At 44.2% G+C, this 25,708-nt stretch overlaps 1 protein-coding gene across 2 annotated transcripts in view; it reads right to left on the bottom strand.

Annotated features, from left to right (window-relative positions):
* ABCA1 (ATP binding cassette subfamily A member 1) overlaps positions 1-25,226 on the bottom strand; it is a 119,305-nt gene extending 94,079 nt beyond the window's left edge. For both annotated transcript variants that reach the window (XM_036261650.1, XM_036261649.1), the window contains exons 1-2: positions 25,017-25,226; positions 4,830-4,993 (exon numbers count right to left, since the gene is read on the bottom strand). In XM_036261650.1, coding sequence (XP_036117543.1) covers positions 4,830-4,895 — 66 coding nt within the window. In that variant the 5' untranslated portion in view covers positions 4,896-4,993; positions 25,017-25,226. The remainder of the gene's footprint in view (positions 1-4,829; positions 4,994-25,016) is intronic.
* Between the last annotated feature and the right edge of the window lie 482 nt (positions 25,227-25,708).

Here is a 25,708-nt window from a genome sequence, read left to right as displayed (position 1 = left end):
AAAGATTCAGTACTTCCTCTGACCTCTAGCTACCTTAGTAACCTATTATAGTTTCTTCACCATGAAACAGGAAATGCAATGCATACCTCTCAGGATTGCTGTGAAAAACCAAGAAAATGGATATAAAAGTACTTTCAAAACAACAAAACACAGTCTATGCATCAAGAAGCATTCTTATAAATATGAAGATTATTTGGAAATATGGGAACAGGCACACCAAGTAATATTCAATGAAAGAAGAAAACAGCATAAAATGGAACACATGTATGTAATGTCTCCATGGGCTATGGTCACTTAGGTCCCCTTATCGCCAAGCCCTGCATCATCTGGCCCTGCCGAGTCCCAGCTCATCCCCAGCCAGTCCCCACTCTCTCTACCAGTGTCACCGGCTTTTCTGCTCCTTGACACAGGAACATGCATTAGGCCCCATGGCCTCACACCCTCGGTGTCTCTGCCTGGAATACAGTGCCCTTGATCTCTGGGCTCCTGGTGTCCCCTGGCTAACTGCTGCTGGAACCTCAGGGTTCTCAGCTTAAATGCCATGACCTTCCATTCTAAACTAAGTCCTATCCACAGCCTGGCAGCATCCAACACAGTACCGCAGTTCGTCTGGGTTTTTTTCTTCTTCATGACACTCATCACAATGTATTATTATTATATTGATACTAAAGTGATAATGTGTTTCAGATCTGCTTCTCTCACTAAACTGTAAGTTCTATAAGGGCAGGAGCCATGTCTGCCTGGTTCACCACTATGTACCTAGCTCTGTCCCACATGTAATAGGTGCTTAATAAATATTTAGCCAAATAAAATGATAAATGGCTATTTGTTCTAATGTTCATTCCACAGAAGAAGAAACTAAAACCTAGGAGAAATGAGTTTCCCTAATCCCAATGGCATGTGACAGCCCACCTGGAGTCAGAACCGAGTTAGAATTAGATAATAGTCAGGGTTATTGTTTGGGTCTGAGCCGTCACTGCCAGGCCACAACCAAGGACAGGGAAGGTGTGTCGGTGAAAGTGGAAATGGGGAGGGGCACAGAAGTTTTCACCTATTCTGTAAAATTCTATACTGGCTCTTAAATAAAAGAGTTTTAATTTTTATTTGATAGCTTATTCCTGTCATTAAATTATGCCCAAATACCAATACTCTAATTTATGCAAAAATTTCAATTATCTATTTTCCCAGCCACATAGCCAGTCAGATCTAATTGAGAAAATATTTAATAGCAAAGTCACCAAAAAAAGAGGTAATATGGCCGTACTCTGTCCCGTCTGTTCCATGGGGACCTTGGCCTCTGGCTCAGCCTAAAACCAGACGAGGATCCTGGAAACTTTGAAGGCCCGGCCCTTCCTGTCCCCCAAGCCCTATTTGTGCTGAATGACTGCCACCCACACAGGTTAACCGTTACTTTGGACCCAAACTGAGCTTTGCACCCAACTTTCACAACTCAGTTTCAATGTATTTGCCCAACAAGAACAGCAGAAAGCTAACCCTGGCTGATGGTCCCCATGAATGTGCACAAGGCGGGTGCCGGAGAGAGGTCCCTAGAATTCATCAGCAAACAAGGACACAGAGCGAAAAGGCAAACAGCCGCCTCTCCACAGGGCTGCTCTGGGAAATACTGGCAGGTCCCAGCTTTTACGAATTCTTTCTATTCTTCCTGTCACAAGGTCCCTAGAGCAGGGGAGCCTCCCTGAGACCCAAAAATGAATGGCCCGTTTAACACATTTATCACTCATTCAGTTAATACTTATTAAGCAGATCCCAGATGCCAGGCTCTGGGGCCACATGCATCCGCTCCAGGATCTCAGAAGAAGGGAAACGAGTAATGATTTTCTGTTTGTTGTGGGCAAGAACTACCATGGAGCTGCTAAGTTCTTCCCTGCCTATGGGCAGGACTGGTTCTGACGATGTGAGCTGACAAAGTGACACCAAAACCCTTAAGGTTCCAATGTGAAACAACATAATCTAGAAATCCTAGCCAGGTGCATTGGGAAGTAGCTACCAGTAAGAACTTAAGATTCAGGGACATTACTCCTCTAGCGCAGATAAAGTAAAGCCTTCTATAAAAGGGGGAGGGTGGGCTGGGCCTGGAGTGCCAACAGGAAATTGGTTCTGGTGCTACTCCCATGAAAGACCCACTCTGGACCCCTGTCCCCTGCCCCAAACTCCAATTTTGTCAACTGCACAGGGAACAGGCCAGATCTTTCCAACTCTGACCATCTAAGCACCTGCAACCCAAAATAAACCACAGTCTTTCTGGATCAGCAAAATATATTTCCTTTAGAAATCAGGAAGGGAGGTGACCAGGACAAGTTAGCAGGAGTGAGTGATACAACATCCAGAAAAGCCCTTCTGCGTCAGGATGTTGTGTTCCTACTTCCTCCTTTAACAGAAGTTCTGCCACAAGACTACACATTGCCTCTGACTAAGCCTGCCTATCTCTCCAATCTGAACTCTTTAACCCCATGAGCTATATTGAGCAAGAAGCAACAAGCTCAAGACCAGCGGAGACTGGCCCACTCCAGACGACCCAACCCCCACATCCTGTTACAGGACGTGGGTTGACCCGATTCCTTGGTTGACCACGGGGAAATTCCTTTCCTGCTTTGTGCCTCAGTATTGTTATCTGTAAAATGAGAGGCTTGGACTCTACTGCCCTTAAGACCTCCTTTCACTGCTAAGATGGTATGTTTCTTTCCACTCCTCACTGGCTAATGGACAACGGACATACCACAGCAGAAATGCTTTCCTATCATACGGGCTGCTGTACCCAGGGTGAGAAGCAGCAGGAGACCAGGACCAACGGCAGCTCAGGAAAGAGGATGAGAGATGAATTTGGAGTTGGGTACACCAGAACCTGGGAAAAGCCATGGACGGCAGGGGAAATGGCAAAGATCAGAAACCTCAAGATCTTGAGATGCAGGAATTTAAAAAAAAGAAAAAAATGACACCACTGAAAAGCAATTGGACATAGTGGTTTAGAGTATTAACTCTAGAGTCAGGTGTTCTGGACTTGGACCCCATGTGCTTCTGCAGGCCTCCCAAGTTCCCCAGCCGTGACTAGGAAATAGCAGTACTTCACGGAGCCATGAAAAGATTAATCCAGGTATCAGCACAATATTTAGTGCCTACCACCTGGAAGCTCATTCTAAGTGTTCGCTTTCCTTATACAACATTAGGTTTTATATTTTACCATTATTATCACCACAAGACAGGCAGGATACGTTAGATACATGGATTCTAGTTCCCACTCTCTCATTAGTGACCTTGGGATTCAGGTCCCACTAGTAACACGAAGGGATAAATAAAATCACTGCTTGTCAAACTATAATATCTCTCTATCTCTGTGTGTGTGTGGGTGGGTGTGTGTGTGTGTGTGTGTGTGTGTGTGTGTGTGTGTTGGGGGTATTCTTGATGGATTACATATGAGTTCCCTGTGAGAATTTTAACCATTTTGTGTTTTCATTTCAATGGTCATCTAAACAAACCAGAATAAACATATCTGGAATTTCTAAATGCCTACTTTATAACCAAATTCTGGCACAAGATTTCAAAGCCTAAGTTTATATTTGTGTTTGATTGTGTTGGCACCAACCTAATTGTAGCCGACTGAGAGAGGAACAGATGCAGACGTGATTTATGAATAATGAGACTGGACCAAATGAAAGGCAAACGATATCAAATGAAGGTCATGGGAAGGATGGTGGGAGAACTGCACCCTCAGAACCCAGCCTGTCCAAGCTCACGGGGCAGGCCCCGCAGCATTCACTGCCACTGCACTGCCTGCGGCTGGTTTCTGCCGCACCATGTCCGCAGTCTTACTACGTTCATTTGAATTGTACGGGTCTTGCGATTTTGTTTGCATTTAACTCGTAAGTGATCACACGGTTGTATGATAGCAGTCCAGTAAGGGGTTTGTATCTAGTTTCACATAAGTACATATTTAAGTAACATTCCAATGAAAAGAAATGTAATGAACACAAAAGGAACTTAACATTTGTGTTCTTTTTAAAAAGGTCCAAACATGATTCTAGTTTGAGACCACTATAGTACATTATCTCCAAGGTCCTTCATAGCTCTTTTGAGTCTAAGAAAGATGATCATTTTGGTTACAGGCGTGTTAAGCTTCGTTAAGACAGCCAAGTGGGGATGCAGGCCCAGAATTCAAGAAAAAGGCAGGGCAGGAAAGAGATTTAGACGCCAAGTACAGAGAGGTACGGCTAAACCCAGGAGACTAGATGGGATTTCTAAGAGTGTTCAGAGACAGAGAAGCATAGAGCTGGCACTGAGCTTCAAGGAGCTCACCAGGCCTTACAGCCTTCACCTTCCTCTGTGGACAAATACCATTCACCTACGCATTGGATAGGATCTTCTCGGGATTACTCAAAGAACTACTGTCCCATCCAGGCAGTGAATGGCTTATAACCCTCCACAGAAATAACACAAGATTCTGTATGATCTTCCTCCAGGCTTGCAGTCAAAGCTGAGAGTGTCCACACTGACTCTAAAAGATCCAGTCTCCCTAAAAGTGGGCCATTAACACACTTCATTCCCACCCCACAGTAGTACAGCGGCCCATTAGGTGCTCCTGGACAGCCAGGTGGCCCCCAGGCTGCAGGGAAAGGAGATGGTGGAATGTTCAGAGGTCAGAACTCATGCCTGGGCACTAGCACAAACCACAGCTAACATTTCTGCCTGGCTCCAAATCTGCCCTCAATAATTCATTCAATCACTTTGAGAAAACCAAGAAGCCTTCCTTTCCTCCCTCCTCCCATCCCCAACTCAAGACCATGAAGAACCCCCTAGAAGAAACCCAAGCTTACTGTTTGTCTTCTTCTGAAAGTGAGGTTCTTCCACAGCAGCAACCTCAACTGAGGCCAGCAAGCCATGTCACCTCAGCTGACACCCACAGCAACCTGCGTGTGGCTGGGAGCCCGTGGAGGCAGTGGCCAGAGCTCACAGCACGGACGCTGTGGCTGGTCATTAACTGAAAGATAAAGCAGGAAGGGAGAGAGCTGTCAGTTATTGCTGCAAAGCCAGACATATACCAATGAGGGCTGTTGCTCCAGCCCCCTCACCTGAGACCTGTCTCAGGTCTGCGTCATGACTGCTTCTCAATAGGTCATGAGTCCCTGACTTCCGGCCTCAGGGTTCGCCAGTAAACAGGGATTCTGGAAGTTTTCTAGCAGCAGCCTGGGAGCTAGTTGTTATAATCCTAATCATTTTAGCTCCACAAATGGTGTGACCATTTGGGAACAAAAAATACACTGATGAAGACAGATTTAAGTGAGCAATCTGAGGTGGTCAGAACACTGAGGTCGAAGTGGCGTACTGGCTCAGAGACCTGCCTCCCTTCTCTAAGAAAATGCCTCCCCCCACATAAAGTGTCAGCAGCTTTGATACAGTTTGCCCCGAACCTGGAGTATTTTATGCTATTCCCTGAAATTCTCTGCAGACCATATTTTCGTCTGGCCACAAAGTTGACTTGTTCAAATGATAAACAACATCACTGATAAAGCAGTTTCCCAATGTGGAAAGCCCTACTGTGTCTTAAATGACTGTGACTAAACACCAAGGAGATGCCACCGACACCTGGCTCCCAGGTGGTGAGGACTGCCCCAGCGCTGTGTGTCTGTGGGAAGAAAACAACACCCCGTGGAGAAACAAGTCAGCTAAGGCAGGCGGGGAGCACCGCCTGCGAAACTGACAAGCTCCCACTGTCCGGACATCTGTACCCTCTGGCCTTGCTCCATCTGCACCTGCACAAGGGTCCCAGCTGCTCCTTGTCAGGTGTCCCAGGTGCCTCCTTGGAGGACTGTTTCACCATGCTAGAAGGGGAAGTTCTCGTAAACAAGGGATACAATGTTTCTATACGTCCAAGCTGCCCACTCAACAACTGTATTTATTTAATGCTGGAATAATCCCAAGTAGTCATGCTACAGTTAAGGTTGGGGGAGGGGCAGAAAAACTCAAAGAGGAAGAAGAACGTAGGGATATGCGGGTTAAAGCAAGGCCCTGCTGGCACTTCGCAGTCATGAACCCTAGGCAGAAACCAGCTTTACTTCTAAAATGACTCAGTTGCCCTGGCCAGTTTGGCTCAGTGGTTGGAGCATCGGCCTGCGGACCAGAGAGTCCCGGGTTCGGTTCCCACTAGGGGCATGTACCAAAAAAATAAAAAAATAAAAATAAAATAAAATGGCTCAGTTCATCACCGTGGTCTGCAGTGGAGTGCAGGTGGGAATGGGATATTAGGCCTGCAGAACAGACACAAAAGTAGCTAAGAATGTAGTGACCGCCTGTGGATACAAAACAAAGTAGTAGACTGAAAGTCCATGAGTCCAAATCAGAGCTCAATGCAAAGGCCAGCCACTGGTAGGATCGTACCGTTTTATCCCCCACTCCACAAAGACTTGGATTAAAAACTTCTAGAGAAGAAAAGAGAGTGGAGAGAATTTGCAATGTCTGTATAGAAGGAATGACCCATTCATTCATTACATGTTCAAATTCATTGACAATCCAACAAATCAGGAATTCCTCTGAAATACTCAAGACTGAGGAGATTATACACACACACACACACACACACACACACACATATCTTATCATTTCCTCAGCAAAACCTCTAGAAAGACACAGACTCCCAAAGGTTCTCATTCCAAAAAGGGGAAGAGTTAAACCAGTACTGAGTCAGTTTGCAATCTGTTGTTTAAAGCTAACTGGCCTCGGAGCACTGACAGCCAGAATGCCATTGGGCCTGTAGTCCCAAGTGTTTTCTAAGTAGCCTACCCAGGGCAGGACTTGCGTTCCAGAAACATTGAAATAAATAATTAGCTAGGTTTTCCTCATGCGAAAGCTACTCGCCAGCAATCACTTCGTTGGTTTAGAAGTTACATGAATCTTTTCAGATTTCCGAGGCAACAATGAGGAGGTTGGAATACAAGATTTTAATTAAAGAAGGGAAATTTTAACCTAGTACAAAGAGCCCAGATGTGAACTAGCCCCAGCTTCCCACCTATGTCCCCTTGCCCAAGCCTTTATGTCCCCATCTATTTCCTCATTACAAGATGGGGATGAAAATACCTACCTTGCACAATGTTCTAAGGGTTAAATGAGCTAATATAAATAAGTTCCCAACCCATGGCACGTTATAAGTGCCAAAGAAATAAGTTCCTTTCTCCTAACTTACCCCCTAGAACAGAAATGGTTACATGTTGTCCAAACATTCTTTTCTATGCCATTTTTTCTAGCAAATCCACTGTGGGTGTCTGGGAAGGTAGGAAGGGCAGAGTAGAAAGGACAAAATATGAATAGCCTAGTGTTGGAGTCCTGGGGGCCAAATCAGAGGACAGGATTGCCTCCCTCCACCCGAGGGGGAAATCTCAGAAAAGGGAAGACACATCTCCATAGAAGGTTCATGAGAAGAGAAGGTTCAGGAGACTTTGAGGAGAGTATTTTCCTAAAATTAGAGTTTCTAGCTCTCCAGATACAGCCTCTGACCCTAGGAACCCTCCAGGGGACACGAGGAGAAGGTTAGCAACAAGTAGCCCAGAGCAGGGGTCGAAGGTTGTGCTCTGGCTTTGCTGAGTGCAAGTAGGCGGGCTTCTTGCCCCAGTTCCGCCTCCCACCTGGGCAAGGCCCTGGCCACCTACACTATTTCATCCTCACACCTCCAAACAGTGATCACCCGGAGGAGCAATTCTTCCAAAGAAGAGGGTTTGGCAAAGCCCCAACCCCTCTGCTCAGGTAACTGAAGCCAAAGGGACATTTCTACATCGGTCTTCCAAAAAGGTAAACAAACCAAAAATTATAAAGAAGGCAGTACTAGGTACTAGATTTCTCAATGTTTCAAAGCTCGTAACACACTCTGGCCCTTCTGCACATTTCCAGTTACTGGTTGGGCAGGATCCCACTTCACAACCATTGCCAGTGAACAGGCCACGCCCATCCCGTATCAGCACTTGGGGTCTCCCTGCCCCCAGGCATGCCCCCTTCCATCCCCTTGTCACAGAGCAACCGAAGTTATTCCACAAAACCACAGCGCTAAATAGCCACTCCCGCAACGTAAGGCCACCACCCTGAGGATCAAATTCCATCCTCGCTGCCCTTTACCTGGTGTCCCTGTGACTCTAGTCTCCTCTCTCAACACCCCACCTCCTGATTCACTGGAAAACTGTTTACAGGCTCTGAATGGGCCACACTCTCTCCTGTCCCTGGGACTTCCTGGAGTGTCCTTTGTCCTGTCAGCCCGGCCCACTCTTCCTCCACCTGGGTCTCCACTGAGCTAGCCCGAGGTCAGGATGCTTTCCCGACCACCACCCCGTCCCGGGCACGCTCCTGGGGCGTCCGCTCCCGGCTGCGCTTCTCTCCGGGTCTCAGGCCGGGCAGGGGCCATTCCTGTCCCTAGCATGGAAAACGGTACCTGGCCTGTGGTAAGTGCTCAGAGACTGTGTGCTGAATTAATTAATCAATTAATTAATTAATTAGGAAATGGACATGAGAAATACGGTTTCAGAATATAAGGGTGGTGGCAGTTCTGGGCCTGTGGTAAACAATTGCTCAAGCTTGATTAACCAATTCAGGCAAATCGTCCCCCGAGAGGGAGCTCTGTGCTCAGCAGGCTGCCACCACACACTCGTGACGGCCTCACAGGGCGGCGGAGCTCCCCAGGTGACCTCTGGGCATCCGGGGAAACGTAATTGAATCGAGGCCGGCTTCCCATGAGCAGCCCGTTCAGCTAAGCATGGAGCAGGTCCTCCCAAGGCCAGCGGGCCAGGACATATGCCTTTGGCCAAGCCTCATTTTCAAGTCCTACATGCATTCTTCCCAGGCCTTGTTATCAGTCACCAGATGGGTCACCCCTTGTCCAAATCTAACAGAGAGTTTCCGCACCCTAACCTTTTGTAGAGTATGGACCCAGAGGAAGTGGCTGTTCAACCTTCGGCCAATTTTTGAAAGAAATTTTCACTTCAAATGCCACTGATATTTTAAAGTTATTCATATCTAGAAAACACAACAGAATGCTAAAATATTACCTTCTAAAATAAATAAAGGTGTTCAACATCTTATTTGCAGAGTACTGTATTTCTTGACCATAAAAAGGGATGAAATCTTACCATCTACGACAGCAGTGGATGGGCCTAGAGGGTGCTATGCTAAGTGAAATACGTCAGTCAGAGGAAAACAAACCCCATATAATTTCACTTATATGTAGAAGCTAACGAACAAAACAAACGAACAAAACAAAATTGAAACAGACTCATAGTCACAGAGAATAAATCGATGGTTGCAAGAGGGGAGAGGGTTGGGGAACTGGGTAAAAATGGTGAAGGGCTTAAGAAGTATAAATGGGTAGCTACAAAATAGTCATGGATGTAAAGTACATCACAGGGACTACGGTCAATAATATTGTAGTAACTATGCATGGTGCCAGAGGAAATACTTTGTAAAGTATATGACTATCTAACCACTATGCAGTACACCTTACAAAATAATATTAAATGTAAACTGTAATTAAAAAATAAAATTTAAAGCCTGGCCAGTGTGGCTCAGTTGGTTGAACATCATCCTGTGCACCAGGAGATCACCAGTTCGATTCCTGGTCAGGGCACCATTGAGGGTTGCTGGCACTGTCTCCGGTGGGAAGCTTGCAGGAGGCAGCCAATGGATGTTTCTCTCTCATCAATATTTCTAGCTCTCTCTCCCTCTCCCTTCCTCTCTCTGAAATCAATAAAAACATATTAAAATAAATAAATAATTTTTTAAGAAAAAGCAGCCAAAATCCTCCCTCCATTTTTATTGCTTTTGCAATAGACCTATAGATTTTACTTAGGCTAAATGGAGAAAACCCAAGCAAAATCAGGTTCAGTTGTAATAAAGAAAATTAATTTCATTTCATGTGTCTCTCTCACATCATTGTTTCTCTCCCCGCCCCCCCTCCTGCTCTGTCTGAAGATATATGCAAAAAAATAAATATCCTCGGGTGAAGATAAAAAAAAAACAACTCACCAAACTCCACACTTAAAAAGGATAAACTTAACTGTATGTAAATTATACATCAATAGCCTGAGTTCCCCGCCCAAACAGAACAAAAACGTGCCTTCCATTATAATAATTAACATTCTCAAGAAGTCCAATCACACCTTGAAGACCTAAGAGCTGTGGAGTGTAAAGCTTGAGTATTGTGATTCCCCAGGAAGATGAACAGTGAATAAAACCTTCACCACCTGCTCATTCAACAAACAACTGCAGCCTTAACTTTACAAGGCTCCTGCTCTCAAGGAACTTCTCTTCTAGCAAGAAAGTGGAGACTAGACAAATAACAGTGGGTTGTCAAGGCAGAGGGTGGCAGACATAATGAAGAAGAACAAAGCCGAGTAAGGTACAAAAAGTAATGGGGGTGGATAACTCCTTCCGAGTGGAGCACCTTGGGGACAGTGAAATGAGAGGGCAGGCCATATGCTACTTGTAAAAGGGTTGCTAAGTGACAGCTGAAATTGTGAATTCTTTTAACTTTTCCCTAAACCAAAACCGGAAAAGCCAGGTAGACTCAGTGATGCTGGCGAAAGAAGAACATACCCATTCCAGCAAGCTGGGGTGGGGGTGGGGGGACGATGACCCCGGGCATCACCTACCACACTGCTCTCCCCCCAGTCTTGCCAAAATAGTTGGCCCTTTTGAACTTCACACGTAAGTTTCAAAGAGAGATAAATAAAAAAGAAAGGAGAAGGGAAGAGAAAGACCTGCTAAAAACGCAACGTATGAGGAGTTTTCTCTCCCACTTGGCAAAGTCAAAAAACAAAACAAAACAGGAACCATTTCCCGTGACTGCCTTTTCCTCTTCCATGGAGGCTCAGCTCTAGTGCTACAGAGCATGGCCTCACGTGCACCCAGTGTTCTTGCAGAAGAAGGTCCAGCTGACTTTTTCTTACTGCACAAACTAAGAGTTTCTGGTAGCAGTACATTGTTTTTTCCTTATCACGTTTCCTTCCATATTAAATCTTGTATTAGTGGATAAAAAGAATTTGGTGGAGTTCTGGAGACTTGCTCTCACCACACACCTGCTCCAATCTTACAGAGAAGGTGAAGCCCCCCAAAAATAAATGATTTGCCCAGAGTCACCCCCTAGAGTAAGAGCTGGCCCCCAGGTTTCTCAGGAAATAACTGTACAACAACTGTTACATGCCTTTTCCCACTATGATATTTCTCTTACAATAGTCTGTTTTTCTGAATAGTTCATCTACCCAGAATGTACAGTCAGCAACTAATTTTCATCCATCAAAACAGTGGTTATGTGAGAGCTATTTCTCTAAACTTTAGCTTAATAAGAGTGTGTGTGTGTGTGTGTGTGTGTGTCTTCTTCTCAGTCAGGCAAATTTCTATGTGGTTACCAGATGTGTTGGTGCTAAAACTCAACTGATTGCCTACTCAGGAGATGTGGATACAAAAGCAAGAATTACAGATGTTTAGAGATGCAAGAATCAAAGATTCAGAGGGTCCTGTAGAAGGAGGATACGAACCCTGTAAGCCCAACACACCATGCTTGCTTTGGAAAAGGCTGGTTCTCTAATTGCCTCTGAGAGTATGTCTCTGGCTCAGTAGCCACATTCAGGAAAATGGTTAATGTTATTGAAAGTCGGAAGACCAGACTGGAAGATGCTCACTGCGCCCATAACTGAAGATGGGACATAGCTGCTGTGGTGGGGAAAGGAGATTTTGAGTCATTTTGTGATTTCTTCCAGGCTGACCTAACAGCTTTATTAAGCCTGAAGCGAATTTAACTGCCTCAGTTTGACTTTTCTGGTTTCCAGTTGCTACTGAGCTCTCCATCCTTGCTCAGTTCCACCTCCGCACACTCCCCAGCCACCCTGTAGACCCACAATTTCAGTGAAACTGCCCTTAGTTGCCATTAGGCCCTGCTATTGCACTGCCCAGTTAACTCATACAGACCCAGCGAACTCTATCAATCCCGGCACTCTGTAATTTAGAGGGACTTTTTTGAAATTACCATATGTATCACATTTACTTGGTCATTAGTAGCAATATATTTGTAGATAACTGCACACTCTTCTTTTACCCTGGGATACAGTGTTCAGTTTCCTGGACAAAATTATTTGCTAATAGCTAATTTTCATGATGAGGGCTATGAAATAAATACATAAAAAACAAAAGTTAGAAGAGATCCACAAATACCCTATAAATTTGTAACTGGCCTTTGAGAAGCATAATCTCTCATGTATCAACAATTCCATTTTAAAGGAGACGCAAAAGATTTAAATCTATTCCTATCATGTCACTGATATTTGTACAACCAAAGATCCTACTTAATAAACACTCAACATTCCAGTTTCTATCTGCTAAAAGTCTCGGGACTTCTAGAACTGTCAAGAGCCAGAGTTTCTGAAAGCAAATCTGTCCTGTCACCAAGTTCTTGTTTCATCGTTGTAGAATGATGGAGAAATTCTAACAAAGTGAGAGATAACCCTTCTTCCCTGCTGATTTCCGTTGAACACACAGAGCAACCTTCAAAGGAAGATTTCATCAAACAATACAATTATTTGCCTTTTCCCTGGTTGGGGGTCACGCCGAACAAAGGAAAAAAAAAACTTTCCCCTAGAAAAGAAATCAGGCTGTCATAGGAAAAAAATTCCAAACTTTTCAACCACAATCAAAATGCCAAAATAAGTGGGACCTGCAGGGAAGGAGCTACTGGAGTCATATAAACACCCTGAGCTACAGACACACAGGAGAACAAGCCTCCACCGCCAGTCCTTTACTTGCAGAAAAACTTGATTGGATAAAGTTCCCTATTGTTGTAGAATGGTTTTCCAAGAGAATTTTAGGATAAAAGGCTTACTGACTATCAGCAAAAACCTTTTTGTTTGGTTTACATCTCTGAAGGGTCAACATCTTCAGACATTCAACCATCTCCCACCCTAAATGGTTTATTTTTATAAAAAGGCTCAAAGGATTTGGCAGACAGACAAACCCAAACCCCTCCACGGCCTTCCCCTCCATTTGGCCCTGTGCTCCATGCAGCAAATGCCCCCAAACATCCTTGACGCTTTTTATTTTCTTGAATTAACTGGCCCAGTAGAAAGAAGGGAGGTTTTGGAGTCAAGAGAAAACTGGGTTTGAATCCTGACTCTGCTACTCAGCAGCTCTGGGACCCTGGAGCTCTGAGCCCCTGTATCCTTTCCATAAAGCAGAGCTAGTAATGTATATAAAACATTTCTCCAGTTCCTGGAACAACGCAGGCATCCAGTAAACGGTAGCTATTATGACCACTGCGGCCGACTTCACAGGGTAAAGCAAGCACTCAGCAAGGGTGGGGCCCAGAGCGGGCAGTTTATTAAAGGAATCTCTCTTCTATCTCCTTTGTCCACAGAAGGTACTAGCTCCCCACCCCAAAGGCATTTCCAGAACAAATTGAAGATCTTTCCAGTGCCCAGCTCAGTGGAAGATGTGAAAGGGTTTCCTGGTATTCTAGTGACACTTCTGCCATTGTTTTACCATAAAACCCCTTTGGGGGGCCTTGTCTCCACACTCATGGGCAGCAGCTCCCATTTTCCATGCAGGCACACTGCCACCTTCCTTCAGGCCTTCAGCACCTCGGTTTTCCTCTCCACCCTAATGCCTCTATGTCAATTACCTATTTGCAATCTGGGCCCTATAATTCCTCCGTCTTTCAGCGCACCCAGCAATCTTCTCCAGTGTACCAATTTATCAGGTGGTCCCTGCTAAACTGTAAGTCATATGCAGCAAGCTAATGTGTCTCGGCATCTTCTTTTTTTTTTTTTTTTTTTTTTTTTATCCTCACCCGAGGATATTTTTCCATTTTTTGTACAGATAGAGTGGGAGGGAGAGAGAGGAAGGGAGAGAGGGAGAGAGAGAGAGAAACATCGACGTGAAGGGACACATCGAGTGGCTGCCACCCGCACGACCAACCAGGGCCAGGGACAAACTGCAACCGAGGTACGTGCCCTTGGCGGGAACCGAACCCGGGTCTCTCCAGACCGCAGGCCGACACTCTAACCGCTGAGCCAAACCAGCCAGGGCGGCATCTTCTTATTCTCTGCCACGCTGAGCCCAGTGCCCAGGATGATTCGGTGCTCTGTAAACATTTGTAGAACGAAGCCCTCTGAAGACCACAGGGATGGGGAAAAAACAGTTAAAACAGGTTCACCACAGTAACAAATCGGAAATGTCATTAGAAGTAAAGGTTTGGGTAGCCTAAAACCATGACAAATTTCTATGGCTTTTCAAATTTTGTGTTTTCAAAGAAACACAAGTTCAAGCTGGGGTGCATTTCATTTGCCCTTCCTCAAAGCCACTCTCATTTGTTGGAAAGGACATTCGTTTTCATTGACTTCATGTGAGCCAAAGAGAACCTGCAATTCACTAGGCTGAGGCTCCAGAGCCCTTGTAAACATGCCTCCCCGAGGGGCTCAACTCCGAACACCAGGGCTGTCAGCATTGATCCGGAGCACTGAACGCTAAAGTCATGGGCTCAAGTCAAGAACTCTCCTAATGAAACGTATCAACACCTGAATACAATTCTTCTGCTTCTTCAACACTTTATTCCCTTTGCTTTTGCCAAAACCAGATATCTAATCTCCAGGCTCTTGTCCAGTTCTAGCTCACAGAGTATATGACCAAACCAGCAACCTCCTTCAGAAGGTCCTCCTTCACCAGCCGGCTCTTCAGGAGTGCAGGCGTATGTCCTGTGTCCCAGACACCTCTGTTCCTGCAGCCTGGCAGGGACCAGCTCTAGACCGGTGAGAATCTAGTCAGGTTCCAGAGCAATCAGAGGCACAGGCTCCAAGCCCTGCCCTCCCCACTTGATAACTGAGCTCCCTCTCTATGATAACCAAACCACTTTGCTGGCTGCCTGGATAAAATAAGGGAAGAAAGAGGAATAAAATCCCAAGTTTAAATCCATATACTTGTGGTTCTGAAAAACAAAAATTGAAGGATGTTGATTCTTTAAAAAAAAAAATACTGGCAACACGAACTTCATAGATTTGTATTATTCCAGTATTATCATGATTCTGAATATTCCTTGTAGAAAGTGCTACTAATCTTGAAGATATTCACAGATCAAACATTTTCTGGGCCAGATTAGAAAGTGCTCAAGGAAAGATGAAACTAAGCTATGGGGTGGAAGTCCTGACAGCCTCTTTTTTTCCAACTGTGGTTTCATAGAGGCATTTAAAAGTTCAAACAATTCCATCTCCCAGGGGATCATATGCTAAGTGTCTACATCAGGTGAGCACCAGGAAGGCCCCAAACGGAGCTCCACCTAAAGGACAGTGTCTTGCTTGTCTCCGCAGCCTCCAGGGGCAAGACCACTCCCCTTAACGGAGGCCATTTGAACCAGGTGTCAGACAACCCTCCATTTGCTCCACAGAGACCGCGTGAGCAATGTGACCATGTGAGATGTGACTAGAGTTATAAACTGGAAAATGGAACCAATTCCCCTAAATTTGCAAATTCTGCCAACAGGCTGACAACTTGACCAAAGGCTTTCTTTATCTTGAATTCAAGTCCTTACTACAATTAACACAATCATTAACATTTAACAAAGAAAAAAAAAATTCTTCCTTAAATCACAATTAATCTTAACTGGCCAGAATTATCACAGGGTTTCCCACTTTTTGTTTTTATATTTCTTTATCTTTTTTTTTTTTAGGGAGAGAGAGAGAGAGAAACTGGATATGAGAGAGAAACATCAATCAGCTGCCTCCTGCACGCCCCCTACTGGGGATGGAGCCTGCAACCTGGTATGTGCCCTGACCAGGAATAGAATCAGGACCTCTCAGTCCATGAGACAACGCTCAGCCCCCTGAGCCACATCGGCCAGGGTGGATTTCCCACTTCTGCATAAAGAAAATGGTTCTTAGGAAAGACCCAACCTCCAGGACTTCTGTGAAGATTTCCTGCCAATTCACATCTACAGCCAAAGAGCAATTTTTATTTGAGAGAAAAATAATAATAATCCAGTTGAAAAACACCTTAAGATTCAGATTGGCCCAACAGAAAGAATAAATAAACAAAGCCAATCCAATAGTCTAGGATTCTGGATCCATTTTAATCTAAGAAGGACAGACTTCTGTAGACACAATTTCTTTTTTCTCTCCTAAAATGACACCATAAATATTACCCAAAATACTGGTATAAAGAAGCCTGGATTAAAAAGGCAAGAGGTCAAGATTTTCATTTCCAGTCAATGACGTCAAGGGAGTGAACTGAGGCAAGGCATATGCTACCACTTGGAGCCACAGAACAGAAAACACGTCTTTTTTTTTAATCCTCACCCGAGGACATTTTTTTTTTTTTTGATATTTTGTTCAGATAGAGTGGGAGGGAGAGAGAGAGAGAGAAACATTGATGTGAAAGGGACACATCGAGTGGTTGCCACCCACACAACCCAACCAGGGCCGGGGACAAACTGCAACGAGGTACGCGCCCTTAGCGGGAACCGAACCCGGGTCTCTTAGGACCGCAGGCCGACGCTCTAACCGCTTAGCCAAACTGGCCAGGGCAGAAAACACGTCTTTATGATGAAGAGGCTGCACCACATCTGAGTCTAAGAAAACTGCCTGGAGCTTGGGTGTCAGACCTGAGTTCGAATCCCTGGCCCTGCCATCAGTGAAATGTGTAAACCATGAACATGTTATTTAACTTCTCTGTATCAGATGCACCATCTGAAAAATGGGGCCACCTCAGTGTTTTCCCCAAATGCAGGAGAGTTATACAAGATGAATTTCAGCAGTACTGAGAAAATTTTAGGAGATGGACAGGCACAGAATTAAACATTGAAATCACATAATGAGAAAATTTTGTTCTTTTCAGCACTTATTTAGCCTTTATAAAAATTTTATTACAGTCAAGAGAAAGGTTTTGTTTGGTCTTCTCTTCAACACCTCTGTAACACAGGCTAATTTCCCTTTTCAGCAAAGTAAGAGTAAGTCTCGGAGTCAGCTAGCACCTTCAGAAAGCAATTTTATTTTATAGGCAGACTGTTTAAAAATAATGTGGTTTTAATTTTAATTATTTTTTAGATTACCTTCTATTTTAGGCCACTGGCACCGGTTTCCAATTTAGAAGACCAATCTAAGGTTAACTTTTAAAAATATACTGGTGATTACAAAAATGTGAGTTAATTTAAATAACCTGGGTGGCTCGTAAGCTGCCTGTCTCGGGGTTGCAGTGAGGATTAAGCAAGGTGACGTAGGAAGGCCTGGTCCACGCTGTGCTCTCATCGACCCTTGGCCGATGGGTACAATTTCAGACAGTGAGGAACATGAGTAGAGGCTACAGTGCAAACAAAAGCAACCTCTGAGGATGGATGTGAGTTTCCAGAACAACAAGGAGCCAAGAAATAGCAAGAAAGTTTTCTTAAAGTAGAAGTCAGAGAAAACCGGTAAAAGGAGATTCAGTTAAATATTTACGGAGCCATACTATGTGCTAATCACTGGTGAGAAAACCAGGTGCAGTTCCTCCGAGTACGCTTCATAATCTAGGACAAAGCTGTCAAAAATGGCCAGAGACTTATTTCAAAGAGCCTTGAGTGCCAAGCTAAAGGTCATGATGGTGGCAGATCCTCAGAGTCTGAACTTTTGTTCAGCTCCTAGTACTTTACATAGTGCTTGAAAAATATTTGCTGAACAAATGAACTTCAGATCAATGATATTTTTTGTATATTAACACACTTAACCTATAAATATATATATATATTTTTTAATATTCTATTTTCCTCTTCCCTCCCTCTTCTAGTATCAGAGATCACACCTCACCCCAGCAAAGAAAAACTGCCACCTCCATCACAAGGACCTACCTCTGGGAGTGAAGAAGGGTCTACAGGTCAATTCAAGCTCAGTCTGAGTCTTTATTTTCCCCTACCTTTCCAAGGAAGGCTGCTCCCTCCATCAGTGTTCCCTTTATGTCAAATTTGTATCATCTAAATACCAGAGCGAATCCATTTCAAGCGGCCATACCCTTGGGGACTTGTTTTCTTTCAAGCTTGGTTTGATTCTTGGCAAAAACAATTATTCACAACCTGACATTCTACAGGAATTCTGCAAAGCAAGTGTAAATAAGGGTCTGAAACCCCAACAACCGAGCAGCTCCTTTCTCCTCCCGTGCTCTCCCTCCCCTACCCCAGTCCTGAAACCTCTTCCTTCTTGCGCTCCCTGCTTTTTCCTTCTAGTCCTAGTTTATTATTTTTGAAACAGATTCATGACAATGCTTTAGAAAGCTTTGTGTCTTGCCCACCTACCCGCAATAATGAGTCTTCTGGGATAGTTAGAAATATCCTTATAATGTTAACCCAATTATCTGGGGTGGGCATTGACATTCCTTTCTTGGAGGATGAGTGAGTCTTAAGGAATTGGTTAGCTTTTCTTTCTATCACCTATTGGCTTAACAGGGCTGCAATGTAAGTATAAGGAGCAAAACCTACACCCAAAATGGAGATGTCCAGGATGAAGAGCCCAGAGGAGTATTTTATTCCAGAGAGACTCTCCAAATGGTGAGTCAAAGATTAAGAACAGTGTCTCACTGCGTCTCACTACCTCATGTTTGCTCTATTGAAATTTACTGAGATAAACGAACTCCTTTGCATTTCAGATGAGAATTTTCTTCTGGTTCTATGATTCAAGTCCTCATCCATCTAATGCACATAAACAGACAATTTCAACAGCTTTCTCTCCTTCGTCGTCTCCTTTCTCCGGTCATTACTCTCACCGGGAATGCTCTTAAGCATTTCCTGGGCGTTTCCCCTCCATGTCTCAAAACCTGTTGTACTAAGTCCCTCAAGACACAGCTCTGGGCAGCTCCAGTCAGAAGATCAGCATCCTTTTGCCTAAACACAGACCTAGAGTTAGAGAATGTAAAAGCTTGAAGAGATCCTTAAAAGTCAAGTACTTCAGCCTCTTTTATTTTATAAATCAAAAACCTAAATCTCCGAAGAGTAAAATGTCTTGCCTAAGGTCACATGGCTCCTTTGTAGGTCACTAGAGCTATATGCAAAATATAATGATAAATAAAATTGTATATAATTTTGTTCAGTGGTTAGAGCGTCGGCCCGCAGACCAAAGAGTGGTAGGTTCGATTCCAGTCAAAGGCAGGTACTTTAGTTGCGGTTTGTCCCTGGTCCTGGATGCTGGTCGGGTGGTGCAGGAGGCAACTAGTCGATGTGTCTCTCTCATAGAGATGTTTCTCCCTCCCTCCCTCCCTCTCTATCTGAAGATAAATGGAAACATGTCCTCAGGTGAAGATAAAAGATAAAATAAAATAAAATTGTAAGTATATGTAATCAAATATAAAATTTGGAGTGTACATGCCTATGTATACTTTTTCTGAAGAGAGAATACATAGCTTCAGTCAGATTCTCAAGGTAGTCAAAAATTCTCACCTAATAAATATAACCACTGATTGAATTATATTATGTATATAAACCTAATTCTTTCTCCCTAGGAAATGTCCCATACGAAATACCTGTTATCCTAAAAGGTGTCGACTTCCATACTAGCCAGATAAAATGCTATGACTTCCAAATGCTTCTTGGACGTTGAATTTGAAATAGAAAATGCTGCAGAGTTTTACACACACGAAGAGAGTGAGGGAATGAATAAAAGATCCTATACATAAAGGTTACTTTGGTTTTTAAACATTTAAATTCTAGATTATTTAGTGAATTACCTCATTCTTATTTTAAAAATAAATTAATGTGCAAATCAAAGCACATGAATGTGCCATTTCACAGTCTATAGCATTTTCTCAAATCACAGCTGCCTCCAAAAGAAAAATTAAACTGAACGGGGCCAGAATCGTTTGTTCTACAAAGTCAGCTGGCCTAGATAACTTAAGTATGTACTAAAACTTCTCAATCAAACCTAACCTTAACTACAGTTATTTCTCAAATAATTCCATTTCTAATGCTTTTCTATAATTAGCCCTTCATTTTAACTCATCTTTTACAACATACTAAGCAAACAGTAGTTTACCATTCTCTTTGTTTGACTCATTAAAGTCAGCATTTATTGAACACCTTCCATATCCCATGTCAAGGGGTTTGAATTAAGGACTGGGGAGAATGAATCAAAGATCTCTTCCCGAGAAGTATACACTCAAAAGGAAGACAAATAAATGTTAACGATATCAAAACACAATTAAGTGCATGACATGAATAGTGCTGTAATCCAATCTTATGGGAGTAAAACAAAAGGGGGTAGTTCATTCAAACACTGTTGGCAAGCAGGAGTGAATCCTCAAGTTTATGGGAAGGATGGCATTTAAATCAGGGCTTAAAGTAGGCTGTCAAAATGAAAAAAGACAGGATTTCAAAATTTATTTTGTTTTAGGATCCAAGTCTTCTGTGTCTTCAGTCCTTGTTAGAGTAAACAGTCTTCAATGCAGTTTATCATCTCAGTGGAATGCAGAGTAACAGAAGGCTCTGTCTGCAAACAAGTTTACATTCCAGATTTCCATTCTCTAGCTTCACATGTTTCTAAAACATCTCTCTCCAACAACCTCTATGCTGGTTACCTCTCCAGGGAACTATGTTCAGGTGCAAAATATCCAAATGAAAAGAAGGAGTCTCTCTTTGCCTCTTGTTAGACTTTCATATTTTGACAGGTCCTTAACCCTGATATTGACAAAGTTATGGAAAACAAACTGTCAGCTCCACTCCTTACAAACTCCATGACCGGGCTCCCTAGCATGTCTATGCCTCAGTTTTGCTATTCATAAAAGGTAGATAACAGTACCCATCTCATGTGGTTCTCATGAGAATGAACTGAATTATTACATGTAAAATGCTTAAAACACCCAGCATACAGTAAATCAACAATGTAACTGTTTGACCAAGAAGAAATGTTTTCTAAGAGTTTATTTCTAACTCGCTACACCAATTTAATAACAAAAACAATTTCCCATCCTATTTTACTTTTATAAAGTAGACTCTGAAATTGTATATACTTTCAGAGAAAAATACCTTAAGAAAAGGCTAAATTTGGGCCCTGGCTGGTTTGGCTCAGCGGTTGGAGTGATGGCCCATGGACCTAAGAGTCCCAAGTTCGATTCCGGTCAAGGGCACGTACCTCGGTTGTGGTTCGGTCCTGGTTCGGTCCTGGCCCTGTTGCGGTCGTGTGGGAGGCAACCAATTGATGTGTGTCTCTCACATCGATGTTTCTTTCTCTCTCTCCCTTTCTCTCTCTATCCCGCTCTCTCTCTCTCTACCTCCTAATATCTGAAGATAAATAGAAAAATATCCTCGGGTGAGGATTTAAAAAAAGAAAGAAAAAAAAGGCTAAATTTGGTTCCTACACAGTACTGGTAGTAACAGAGAAAGAGCTTATTTCAAAAGGTCCACAACACAATGAAGAATAGAACAGGCATGAATTGTACTGTATTACAACCAATTTTTTAAAATTCACCAAAGTTAGTACTGACAGTTAAACTAGTCATTCTTTTCCCCTTTTCTTTTGTTCCTTATACTTTTACAGCCAAATACTCTGTCATTCCACTTTCTGTGTATCGAACAGGGAAACATTTTGACATCATATAACTACTCACAAATATCTAACTGAAGCAATAGTTCATTTATTCATTTTAAACTAAGAATACGAATTGAGTAAATCTCGTCTTGTTCTTTCCAAGGTGTTGCAATCCCAGTGCAACCAATGTCCCAACAAGCTGAAGAGAATTTGCCCGGCCCCCTCAGAAATAAGGGAAATATGATACAGGCCGTAGGTTCTGATAAGGACTTAGCAGATGAACATACCAGAACACAGTGAACATCCTTGGAAAGTCCTCTGCCAGCAGCAGCTGGAACTGTACGACCTCACTGCTTAGTATGAGAGTTAAAGAATTTCAGCTCATTGGCTGGGTTCAAATCTTAGCTCTGCGACTTGCAAGATGTGTGGTCAGGGACAAATATGTTAACCTCTCAGTTTCTTAATCTATAAAATAGGAATAATAAATCAGTGTGTTGTAAAGATTAAATTAGTGTTTGAAAAGCATTTGGAGCAGTACTTGGCACACAGTGCTAGTTAAGTGTCTATTAACTAAAAATTGCAATAATTTTGACATTTATGATTATCGCCACATGCAGATATGAAGAGGGTCTCAGTTTTTAGTATAGGCCCTCTCCCAAGAAGAGGTAAATAAAACAAATTTTCGCCCAGTCCGTGTGGCTCAATGGTTGAACTTCAACCCATTTACGATAGGTTAATGGTTTGATTCCCTGTCAGGGCACATGCCAGGGTTGCAGGCTCAATCCCCAGTAGGGGGCATGCAGGAGGCAGCCATCAATGTTTCTCTGCCATTAATGTTTCTATCTCTCTCTCTCTCCCTTCCTCTCTCTCTAAAAATCAATTTTAAAAAATATTTTAAAAAATAAAACAAATTTTCAGAAAGATCATTTAAACTATGATGCTTAAGTAATTGACCATAAGAAGTTATCCATGCACCATTTATTTAATACCCAGATAGTAAATAAAAATGTATTGGGATTTGAGAGTATTGTAGAAATGCAAAAACCACATGGTCACTGGTATTTTCTAGATATCCAAAAGGTTCATAATTAAAGAGTCTAAGGCAATATCCATTTAATTATTTTAGGAGTTAAAAGTTGAAATTATGTACATATTAACAATTTGTGATCACTACAAATATAGCATAAGCAACTTGCTTTATAAAAGATCCCTAAAAAAAATTTAACTGGGAGAACAGTCCAACCTCTCTCCATATAAGGTTATTACTACAGAGATAAAAAGTTATGTCGCCATTTTATTAATTTTTAATAATGTAAACACTGAGACTTCCTAGAGCAAAGGCTTAAAACAATCAAGCCCAAATCACCATTTTCCAGTCTTAGACTAATCATTGTCTCACATGATTAGTGTCCTAAGTCAAAATGTGTCCCGGTGCCCATTTATATGTAAATCAAAATACTTTCAAGGGTTGAGATTTCAAATGCTCATCTGGAGGGGACACATATATCACTGGCATCTCCTTGGCAAATATGTCATTCCAGAAACCAGGCTTATCCTTGCAAGGGGGCTAATGAGTCATTTTGACTACATGCATGGACTATGGTCATCACTAAGGCTGGTCACTCCAATTCTACTGCTTTTTCTCAAGTAGATACCAATTTGCTCTGTGTGTCCAGTGTTTTTCAAATTCTTCCTATCATGAATTATTTCAGTGCTGGGAAATGGGCTGACATTGGAAAGTTTGTACAGTACTTGGAAAATTATGATACTATCTGGAGAGGTCCTACTCCAGAACATTCTCCATGCGTTCACTCGTTCTTTGATTTGGGAGAAGAGTCTCAAAAGAATATGAGCAATAGAAAGCTTCCATTATTTCTGTGGTGGGTATGAGAAACATGGGCTGAAATAAAGGAGGAGATGAGAGATTACTCACTTTTTTAGATGAGATTTAAGTTTTGTCTGAAAACAAGATCAAAATTTAGGTTTGGGTCTCCATTTACTGTTCAAAGAACCAGTAAAACTTGGCTTTTGAACTTGGAAAATGTGAGGTTTTCCTTTGGTGGAGGTGGGAAGGGTGAGAGCTGGCCTTTGAAAGTGACTTGCTGATTTTCATCACCAAGGAAGTTTTTTTTAATATCAAATTTGTCCTCTATTATATGGATGCATATGCCACCCATTCACTTTGTGAAGTGTCACTGAAAAGCCTTGGGTTTTAAATGATGCAAAAGGCAAGGGTCAATCACTTTCAGTGCCAGACGCCCCCACCCGTCCTTTCTTTAAATCTTGTTTCTTTTCTTCTTTCTAATACAGTAAGTGCGGTAAAACAGGCACCTACACACAACCCTGGAACCTTCCGAATTAACAACGTTCTGGGAGTCAGGAAACATTCTAACAAAAAACAACCAGAAGGACTTTCTACTGGTCCCCCAGGTTTCTTTCTTCATGGGATCTCAGTCAAAACCTGCGAGCAACAACGCCTGGCGGAGCCTGGCTCCACTCCAGCCACAGGGCAGATTCTCAAGCCACTCGGACAGGAGGCGCTGCTGGCCAGTCCCCCGGGGCCACCCGCAGCCCGAGCCCAGCCCTCCCCACCCCCCACCTCGGAGCCCTGCCCAGCGGCCGAGCTCCCAGTTCTGCACCGCCCGCCGGGGTTACTCTCGGTCATTCCGCTACACCATCTCGCCCCAGCTTCTCCATCCATGCCCAGCCTTAGACTGCCCCAAGAGACAAGCAGCAAAGGGCAGGAAGATTCGGAGGGGGAGGGGGCCAGGGGAATGGGCACCACAGCTCCAAGGGTTCCGTAGGCTCTCCTTCTAAGTCTTCTGTTTTTAAAAATAACAGAACTCGTCCACCCTGCAGCGCCAGGGACACCAGCTCGGGTGAGCACACAGAGACCATAGCAGGACCCCCAAGTCAAACAAAGCCCCTGAAGCCTCACATGAGCAATACCGCCTCAGACCCCGTTTGGGATACCTCCCAGTTCAGTTCTTAAGGAATAAGAAGGCGTCGTCCAGTCCGAGGGCGCACAGGGCGGATCCCCAGGTCAGAGCCCAACTCAGATCAGCTTCTTAAGAACCGGTTGAGGACTAAGTGCAGGCGTTCGTCCGGGTGGGCGGCCGCCGGCTCACAGCCAGAGGGGTTTCTAGCCGGCTCAGGCGCTTCCAAACAAAGAGAAGTGCTCAGTGCAAGACCTGCCACTCTCCCCCGTGCGGCAGCAGTGCCCCCAACGCGACCAGGAGCCCCCCAACCCAGTGCGCCCGGGTCCCCATGCCCAGAGATGCTCCCAGGGCTCCACCACAGGGCGAGCCCAGAACGCAGCAGCGCCGCGTCTTTGGGTCGCCAGAGCTTGTCCTAGGACGACCTCCGCGCATTTACTCCAACCCTGCATCATTTACGCTGCGAGAGATGGGGGTGTGGGGGTCCGGACTAAAGTCCCCGAAACCTAACGCTCCCCAAAGCTTCCTCGGCCCCGAAACAAAGCAATAACGCCTAAATCTCTGGAGAGTCTCTTACCTGTTTTCCACTTTTGTGTTTTTCTCTCTTTTCCCCACTCTTTGAAAAGCCTTTCCGGAGAAAGGGGCAAGAAAAAGAAAGAAAAAGGAGCAAAGCGCCCCGAGAAACTGGCCCTGGTGGCCCCGGTGCTGAGGCGCCCCTTGCCTTGCCCACCTGCGCCGGGGAAAGAGGGGCTCGCTCAGCTCCGCGGTTCCCGGCCCCACTCAGTCTCCCTCGGAATTACCCGGCTTGTGCCGCGACTAGTTCCTTTTATAGATTGGGCTGCGCTGAGAGCAGAGGTTACTATCGGTCAAAGCCTGTTCTCTCGCTCCTTCCCCGCCCTCTTTCCCGGCCTGTGTTTTTGTAGCTCAGTCACTCAGCAGAAAGCACGTGGAGCCGCGCCCCGCCCCTTAAACGGGCGATGTCCCGCAGCTCCCCGCAAGGCTGCGGGCGAAAGGTGGGAGCTGGGGGATGCTGTAGGCATCTCCCGGTCCGCGGTCTGCGCCCCTTGACCCTGCCGCAGCCTGGCAGCCTAGGACAAGCGGGAAATGCGCGGCTTGGGACCGCACGGGAGACTGTCCTTCTCATCCATGTTCCTGGCAGCCAACAGCACTAGTGGAAATCACTTCCTCTAAACTGCTTTTACCCCCTCTTTGTTTGTTACTTTACTCAGAGATTGGGAACGCGAAACTGAAAGATCCATCCCGACGCCG

The sequence above is a fragment of the Molossus molossus genome, unplaced genomic scaffold (genome assembly GCF_014108415.1).
Source record: "Molossus molossus isolate mMolMol1 unplaced genomic scaffold, mMolMol1.p scaffold_m16_p_14, whole genome shotgun sequence".
Lineage (NCBI taxonomy): Eukaryota > Metazoa > Chordata > Mammalia > Chiroptera > Molossidae > Molossus > Molossus molossus.
Note: the sequence above shows the minus strand (reverse complement) of the source record. Positions and strands in the feature narration are given on the sequence as shown.